This window comes from Macrobrachium rosenbergii, chromosome 25 (genome assembly GCF_040412425.1).
Source record: "Macrobrachium rosenbergii isolate ZJJX-2024 chromosome 25, ASM4041242v1, whole genome shotgun sequence".
NCBI lineage: Eukaryota > Metazoa > Arthropoda > Malacostraca > Decapoda > Palaemonidae > Macrobrachium > Macrobrachium rosenbergii.
Genome location: NC_089765.1, coordinates 23,711,544 through 23,721,543, shown reverse-complemented (window position 1 = coordinate 23,721,543; position 10,000 = coordinate 23,711,544). Strand labels below are relative to the sequence as shown.

General features: G+C 32.2%; 1 protein-coding gene across 2 annotated transcripts in view; it reads right to left on the bottom strand.

Annotated features, from left to right (window-relative positions):
* The window catches only part of LOC136852455 (uncharacterized), a 40,546-nt gene that overhangs the window by 14,047 nt on the left and 16,499 nt on the right, over positions 1-10,000 (bottom strand). For both annotated transcript variants that reach the window (XR_010857148.1, XM_067127086.1), the window contains exon 2: positions 2,244-2,275. Coding sequence is in view for 1 of the 2 variants with exons in the window: in XM_067127086.1 (XP_066983187.1) it covers positions 2,244-2,275 (32 nt within the window). In the remaining variant the exon portion in view is untranslated. The remainder of the gene's footprint in view (positions 1-2,243; positions 2,276-10,000) is intronic.

Sequence of the window (10,000 nt, the reverse complement as noted above, 5' to 3'; positions counted from 1 at the left end):
ATATATATATATATATATATATACGTACATGACTGTGAGTATGTGAATATGTATTCCAGTAAAGTTCCCCTCTGAAGCGACGACATCTGTGCCTTAAAAGAGCTAGACTAAGTAATAAAAGTAGAAGGCAGAAATACATTTCATGGAGACTTATCTAATCGTCTGAATCTCCATTTGTTTTATACTTCTACGGTTAAATTAGTTTAAGGCTAAAAAAGAATTAACGGTACATAGTCATGAGGCTATTGAAAGCATTGCCTGAAGACAATTCATATCCACTGGATTATCAGAGTGTGAAATCTGGCGCCGGACTTTGCATGCAGTGAGTTCCAGTTGGAAGAGTTGGAAGGCAAAAGTCGAGTCATTGCTTGAACAGAATATTGATATACAGCTGGATAAATGTCTGCAAGTTACCTCAAATGATTTCTAGTTGAAAATACGTGATAAAACAGCAAATTCAGGATTCATATTTGTACACGCGTATTAAATAACATACGAACGTATAATGTATGTAAAATAAAATCAGTATGGAAAGCAATGGAAGCTAATGCTGGCAACATCTGTGAGATGGATTATCTACACCAACATAACTGCAACATTATTTGTTCTTATTTGGCAATTTTTCATTACTAATAAATACGCCGTTTCAAAAATTGTGCTGGCTTTTCAGAAGAGTTCACGTCCTGACAAAAGTGTTCACCATCATCAAGTCATCCTCAGCGCAGTTCCATAACTGTCATCTTAATCTTGTCCAGATTCATCAAGCTACCAATCTATGGCATTCCGCCTACGTCAGCTTTATGACGTCATATGTTTCCCATCAGTATAGCCTCATCCGTGGATGTCTTCAAGCAGTTAGAAACGGCTATAATAATTACCTGCCTTTGGACTGTTATTTGATCTGCTGGGAAAAATTTTTATACCGTTAAGACCTGGTAGTCAGAAACGTCTTCAGAAACTGGACCTCATCCAAATCACCTTCCCCCTAACACCTAACACCCCCTCCTTTAAAAGTAGGGCGCTTCGTAAAGAGGAGAATTTTCTCACTGAGGAGAGGTAATGATAAATAGTGAATCCTGTTTTGTGCACCTAAATGAAAACCGGAAGTTGTTGACCTAGCACAAGACTAAAGAAAAAGACGGTACATCCAAGATGATCAGAAACATTGCATAATAAAAATCTACGACTGAACAGAACCGAGAAACGAGAGTTTACTTTATATTAAATATTTTATTTAGATTAATTACGTAAATAACAAGTTATAATATCATTACCATTTGTTTAGGGACAGTAAGAAAATTCCTTCACAGAACCCCTCATGCAGTGAGTACATAAAAGTTAGCTGTTGTGGACTGGACAATAATATCTTGCAACTAGGTCTCCAGCTGCTGTTAGCCTTCCCTAATACCTTAGAAGCTCTTTGCTCATAAATAAGGGAACGTGACTAAAGTCCTGTGTGCGAGACTTCCCTAAATGAAAGCTAGCATCCTGAGTCCAACATATCTAATACGAGTGATCGTCCTTGGCGTGTCCTGTTTTTAGTGGAGTTAGCTAGCTTGATTATCCTACATAAAAAAGTAGATTTTTTTTCGTGGTCCTAAGCAAAGTGACTCACTAATATTCAAACCCGGTATCGGCCCCAAGTTAGGTGTGTTTATAATGTATAATTTGCTGAGATATTCTGTGTCAAAGACTATCTTGTAGAATATGGACGCAGTTGCATTTCTTCGCCACATAATTGGATAAAAGAAGCATCCTAAATATAGACCAGGTATATTGCCAAGACGACTTCAGGTCATGGATTCTAAACCGGTTCTCTTCCCTCCTGTTCCCTGACTGTCTGTCTCTGTCTATGCCTCTGTTACTGGTGTGATCGCTGATCGGTAACAGATCCCGTTCTGTACGTTCGTCTGTTTCCCAGTCGTTATCACTAACAGTGAACGGGAGGAGCTAATGTTCTCTCCAAATCTTTTTGAGAAAATGTACAACGAGCAATTACATCAACTAACGAACAATTCCGAGACACTTTGGTTCGACCAAGACATGTTAGAACTCGAGGCATGATTCCAAGCTAGCTCGAAACCCCATTCATTAAAGGTTGGATGATCAGAAGCCAGTTTCTCAACGCCAGTTGCATGAACGAGACGACCAGATGTGCGTGGGCGTACGATCGAGGTCAGTTCATGCCTATTCTCTCTCTCTCTCTCTCTCTCTCTCTCGCTCTCTCTCTCTCTTGTACTTACCAAGGCCGCCAGCAAGCAGAGCCACAGCTTATCTGAAACAGGTGATATACCGTTAGTCTTCATTGCTATTTTTTGACTGAAGGGTTACAGTCTTAATATTAGAAATCATTGGTCTTCAAAGCATTCAGTTATTCGCCTATTAAAGTAAATTAAAATGAAGACACTGATCAACATAAAGAAAATAATGAGGTTATGCCAAAAAGGATTATAATAAATGAGAATATTTCGGAAATGGTGAGAACATTGTGATAACCCTCTTCCATATTTTCACGGACCTTTAATTAAAAATAGTCAAACCAGAGTTCGGAAAAATTTATCTGCTTGACAATTTGGCAATATGGAATAATAATAATAATAATAATAATAATAATAATAATAATAATAACATATATATATATTGTATGTATATATATATATATATATATATATATATATATATATATATATATATATATATCTTTAAATCCTCCACCAAAACTCCCTGTTTCCTTAATGAAATCAGAAAAAGCAAAGTTTAAACGGAAGAAACATGGGGCTTCTTTACATAAGACGAAGACACCTCTTGTGAACTTTTATTTATGAATGTATTAAGAACGTGTATATATATATATATATATATATATATATATATATATATATATATATATATATATATATACATATATATGTGTGTGTATATATATATACATATATATATGTGTGTGTGTGTGTATATATATATATATATATATATATATATATATATATATATATATATATATATATATATATATATATATATATATATATATATGTGTGTGTGTGTGTGTGTGTGTATATGACTGTGTCAGCTTGAAGATGAATAAATATAACAGCATAACAGTCCTTGTTTGTCCGTTCAATGCATCCTCCTTGAAGACTGGAAGAGTAACAGGAGATACTAGAAGCTTTTCCAATAATTTATAGATGCTACTTGGGCATCAGCACTTCAACTAAATTAAAGACTGAACCAGCCAAACACACACACATATACACACACACACACATCATACACAATTATATCTTACACAATTGATTTGCATGAAACTACAACATAACGACAATGGATATGAAGGAATGTGAATGATTAAAACTGCTAACAATGCTTTTGTTTAAAACGTCTGATAACATCGGCAACATCGTTATAAATAGGGACATTTTCACTCTCGCTGTAATTATGTAATGATGTAATTTTGATAACCTGCTATTTTTAATAGTGATTTTTTTGGAGGTACCGAATTATTCATTTTTTCAAACACAGTTTAGAGTTTGGCAGGAAAATGACGGCCCAATTCTTACTTTCACCAATGACCCGACCTCGGGTCAAAATTGACCCATGTTGATGACCTACAGTAGGAGTTCGTTGACCTGATATGAAGTAAGAACTGGACCTCTTGGTTTGCGACATCTTTCAGACTAGTCTGCTAAAGATACTGTTTCACGAGAGAGAGAGAGAGAGAGAGAGAGAGAGAGAGAGAGAGAGAGAGAGAGAGAGAGAGAGAGAGAGAGAGAGAGAGAGAGAGAGAAGGAATTCTATGTATATAAGAAAATGACCATATTTTATTCCCCTTCTGGATTTTGTTTATATATGTATATGTATATATTATATATAAATAGATAGATATACATATATATACATATAATACACACACACATACATATATTTATATTATACAACATAGCTACAAATACACGATAATAAACTCAAGATAAAAAAGCATATTTTGTGATTTTGTTCACTATTAAAGATTTTAAACAATATTTAATTTAATTCAGTACACCAGATAGCCAAAGAGAGAGTAAAAAAAATAAGTTTTGGATAATTTACCTTATTCTTACCAATAAAATTAAAATGTAGATGATAATCAGTGCAAAACACTTTAGAATTCAAGTGAACATCTTAGAATCCTAGAGGCTCTGTAGGAATGTAAAAATAATTTTTCAGTGTAATTTTCCACCTTTACATGTCCCAAAGTTCATCATTTTGTGACCTCTGGTCAGAGCATTAACCCATATCGATGATGCAAGGTTTCGTTGACTACATAAGACGAGAATTGTGCTTTTTCTTAAGAGATTTCGAGTCAAAGCTGTTAAACGAGTTTTCCGGGGATATTATTTCGCAAAAGAGAGAGAGAGAGAGAGAGAGAGAGAGAGAGAGAGAGAGAGAGAGAGAGAGAGAGAGAGAGAATTTCAGGTAAAATGAATCTTTATCTTTCTACACTTATACCTCCTAATTGACATGGCTATTTCTTATGTATCATAATAATGAGAGAGAGAGAGAGAGAGAGAGAGAGAGAGAGAGAGAGAGAGAGAGAGAGAGAGAGAGAATTTCAGGTAAAATGAATCTTTATCTTTATACACTTCTACCTCCTAATTAACATGGCTATTTCTTATGTATCATAATAATGATGAGAGAGAGAGTAGAGAGAGAGAGATCTTTAGAGAGAGAGAGAGACCTCTAATTAACATTTCAGGTAAAATGAATCTTTATCTTTATACACTTATATCCTAATTAACATGGCGAATAATATGTAATAATAAATAATAATAATAATAATAATAATAATAATAATAATAATAATAATAGTAGTAGTAATAGGGTGATGATGGTGCTACAGTACTGCTTACATTACTAACAAAAAATTTATTCTAGATGAATTAATAAATGATGAATCATAATCATACACACATCTATCGTAACTCGACATTACCCGCACGCCCCTCGTTTACAGAAACAACGGCAAGCTGCCTCAGTGAATGTCGACACCAAGACTGTAAGGCTTCCACCCTGAGTCAAGGGCTGTTACCCAAGACACACCTGCCTGGTCTGAGACTCACCTGAGGCGTGACAGACAGCTGATGGCGGAACGAACGAGAATTCGTGAGGAAAGAAAGAAATGAAAAAGAATCCTGCCAATTTTGTGAAAGGTAAGGATTCATGCTTTTTATTGACAAAAGAATCCTTCCACAGGAAGGATGCCAATTTTGTGAAAGGTAAGGATTCACGCTTTTTATTGACAAAAGAATCGTTCCACAGGAAGGATGCCAATTTTGTGAAAGGTAAGGATTCATGCTTTTTATTTTCCCGTAGTACGTGAGTTATGTAGAATGTAAAGGAGAAAAGTCTTATTTCTTGTAAATAACGGTATATCATAGATCGAAGCATCAGGGCAGGAGTGAAGAAAGCAATCCTTCAGGAGATAGGAATTAGTTGGCGAAGGAGAAGCAAAATGAGCGTGGAATATAGTTATAATAATCTTCACATTATCTTAAGTAAAAACTTGAGGCTGGGACAATGAAACAGAGATATCATTTAGGTGAAAGGAAGCAGTTTCTTATAAGGCGGGAATTTAAGCTTAATTAAATGAAATTTCCAGAAGAAGTGTAAATACAGAAGGTGATAAAAAGGTATTTTATTGTACGAACAATATGTTTAGAGCGCAAGGAGCCACGGGGAAAAGTGCATGAGAAGAATGTTATACGGTGAATTGAGAGATTTATTAAATGTTTTTAAAAGTCATAACAATACTGAAGATAAAATAAAATGGAAAGTTAATACAAAATTGCTTTACGAAATAGGTAATGAAATATAGGCAACGACAGTTTCAGGGGTGGAGGAGTGGCTAATGTTTCGAAAAACAGAAGAGAGAAAAGGTGATAAAAAGTCATAATAAAAGTCAGAAAACGATAAGGTGGAGGTTAAAGTATTCGGAAGCACAAGGCGGAAGTGTGGCAGGATTTCATTTGATATTAAAACCGGGAAAAGCAAAAATATTTAGTAATTATTCTGAATTAAAACCAGAGATTTCAATTATGTTCGCTGCAATTTACTGAAAGGACAGGAGCGGAAAATACGACGGTTTTTAGTAAATATCATAAGTAATCGGACCGTAATTTAGTGTGAGGGAAATTTGTTAAATAAAAATACAAGAAATATAAATATATATAGATATAATATTTTTATATTATATACCCATTATATATATATACTGTTTTATATATATATATATATACATATATATATATATAAAATAATATATATATATATATTTATATTTTTATATATATATATATATATATATATATATATATATATATATATATATATATATATATATATATATATATATATATATATATATATATATATATATATATATATATATATATATATATATATATATATATATAGAGAGAGAGAGAGAGAGAGAGAGAGAGAGAGAGAGAGAGAGAGAGAGAGAGAGAGAGAGAGAGAGAGATAATATATGTATTCATGAAAGATAGATAAGAAAGGAGGAAAACCCAACTTAAAGCACAAACAAATAAATTGGGTAAAAAAATAAACAGAGGAAAACAAATTGTGGTGGAAACGAAAGTAAGATGTCATAATACACACAGCGACAAGGGCAAACGAAAAGTCATTTCAGAAAAAAAAAAATCAGTGAAGTTTTTTGGGGGAATTAATCAAGACCCACAACAGACAATTCACAAAAAAAAAAGCTCACAAATTGTTCAATTAGATACTAAAAGGCAATAATCAATGCCAAACAAAACCATGAAAATATCAGTATGTTAATATTAAACATAATAATATTAATATGTTAATATTATAAATTTAGCATATTTAATCAAGACCCAGGAAAAAAGACACTTCAAAACAAGTCACACATCAGTTGCAGAATGAGAAAACGGTTCAAAGAAACTGATAAAAAACCACACCAAAAACAAGACGCCACAAGAAACAAACGAATACTGAGTTTAAAAAACACTATCAAAGGCTGTCAATCAAGATCCTATACATAACAAAAGAACCAACTCAGTCTTCACACAGAACCATCCAGACCTTGGAAACCAGAGCTTCTTATTCGCCCTTTCTTTCTTGAAGACCCTTAGCCAAGGACAACAGTAAACAGTCAGTGATGATGTGAATATTTATGAGCTGCGGAGAATCTTGCAGAATATGAAGGACGGGTGTCTTGAGAGAGAGAGAGAGAGAGAGAGAGAGAGAGAGAGAGAGAGAGAGAGAGAGAGAGAGAAATAAGGTGATATTATAAGCAGCAATGTTAAGTCTTTATTGGTAATGTAATTGTGATTATTAGAAAAGAATTTAAGAACGAAAAGGAGGCAATCCTTCATTTAAAAATCAATTAGCTAAGAAATAATTTCGCCAGGAGGGAGAGAGAGAGAGAGAGAGAGAGAGAGAGAGAGAGAGAGAGAGAGAGAGAGAGAGAGAGAGAGATAAGGTAAGATCGATTATAAGTAGTAAAGAAGCGATGTCTTTGTTGCTGATATAACTGTACTGATTACAAAATGTTTTAGGAACAAAAAGGACGCGAAGATATTCATTCATTCCAAAATTAACTACACAAAAATTAACATCACCAGGAAGTGAGACGTTCATGAAGAATATTGCCGAAAGGTTTAATTTTATTAAAGAGAACAATACCATTACATTGCAGTAATTTTCCGCTAATGACAAGGGGTCGTTTCTTACGATTATATCTAATTCCTCCATCTGGAAACAGGATGATTTTCTTAATTTTTCCATCATCATTACTGGAGAAGCTATAAATTTTATCATTTTCATCACTTATTTTTTGAAGAAGAGAGAGAGAATTTCTGCTAATATGTAATACCCGAATTCCGTAGGATTCGCCTAATTAAACCAATGAAAATGAATATATAGACCATGTGAGAAAAGGTATTGCTTATAATACTGTCTTTTACTCTCACAAAAGAAATCACAAACGTACACACAAATGAATGTACACACATACACATGCACACAAATGCACACACACAGCAAAACACGAAAACTTTTCCTCAATATTCAGCATTTCAAATCGAGTAGAAAAATCAACGATTTTAAAACAGGAAGCTCTTTATTCCACTCAGTGAGTAATATGAGTTTCATGACATCATAGCCACTTGTGGCGGGTGGGTCATCTCAGGTAAGATAATAAAAATGGTGGTCACCATTCAGTGATTATTCCTTAACCTTGGTTACGTCATTGTCCCTGAGACTTGGCCTTCCAGGGCGTTTATTTTTATCTTAACTATATATATATATATATATATATATATATATATATATATATATATATATATATATATATATATGTATATGTGTGTGTGTGTGTGTGTGTGTGTAATAGACTTATGTACATATATTTTTATATTTATAATTATATATACATTCACACATATTTATACATACATACATACATACATACATACATACATATATATATATATATATATATATATATATATATATATATATATATATATATATATATATATATATACATATAGATATATATTTATATATATATATAGACATATAGATATAAATTTATATATATATTCACTTATATATATAGATAAATAAATATGTATACATTTATATATATATATGTATATATACAGTATATATATATATATATATATATATATATATATATATATATATATATATATATATATATATATATATATAAAAGGAGCGAGAACGTCTCGATTGCATCCCCTTTAAACCCAGCATCGGGCTGTTTAGCCAACACCCACGGAGTGGCTGGGAGACGCCCTTCGTGGGTCAATCACTTCCTCCAAGTGCATCCTACAAGGAACCCCGAATTTTGTATCGTCACTAAGACACCCACAAAGCAATCTTCGGGTACTGTTATAATTGTGTCTCGTGTTATTTATCATTGGAATGGTTAATTCTGCAGGTGAAGTGGGTTGTGTGTATGTATATATATGAATATATATGTGTATATATGCGTATATATATGTATATATATATGCTATATATATAAATATATATAGTATATATATATATGTATATATAAACATATATAAATGTATGTGCATGCATACATATACATATATATATATATATATATATATATATATATATATATATATACATATATATAATATATATATATATATATATATATATATATATATATATATATATATATATATATATATATATATATATATATATATATATATATATGTATATATACATATACATAATAGTTAGAAATAATACAAAAATATATGTTAAATGTCCACAAACACCTACGCAATGCACCAGTTTATTTGAAATGCCAGCAATATATAACAGTGGGGTTTTTAATATTTCTCGAAGGTTATCGCTGGTATTTACTTGGGATGGGAACAGTGATCAGAGGCATTTCTTATTATTATTATTATTATTATTATTATTATTATTATTATTATTATTATTATTATTATTATTATTACCCAAATTGCATCTTATTATGTTATTACTATCCGTTTTGTTTTGATATCCGTCTCACTGTAATAGCTACAGAAGCAGCTCAAACTTCATTTGATAAATCAAGCAGTGGAGAATTGCAATAAAAATTTCCCTATAAATATAATTAAAAAAGAAATTGCCCGAGTAACCTAAATAAAAAAAATCATGTTATTGTAACTTTTGTCTTATGAATTCTTAATAATATTCATGCGAAGGCAAACGGCTCCTGGACGAGAAAAATTTGAGATGAGAACGGGAATAATTTCTAAAGGGAAAAATGCAGAAATAAACTGTATTATGTACTTTTGACATTTCCTGTTCCCACTGTCTAGACGATTACAGAGGGACTGAATGTCAGACCATATTCAGAGAGAGAGAGAGAGAGAGAGAGAGAGAGAGAGAGAGAGAGAGAGAGAGAGAGAGAGACTTGATTCCGTAACGGAAACAG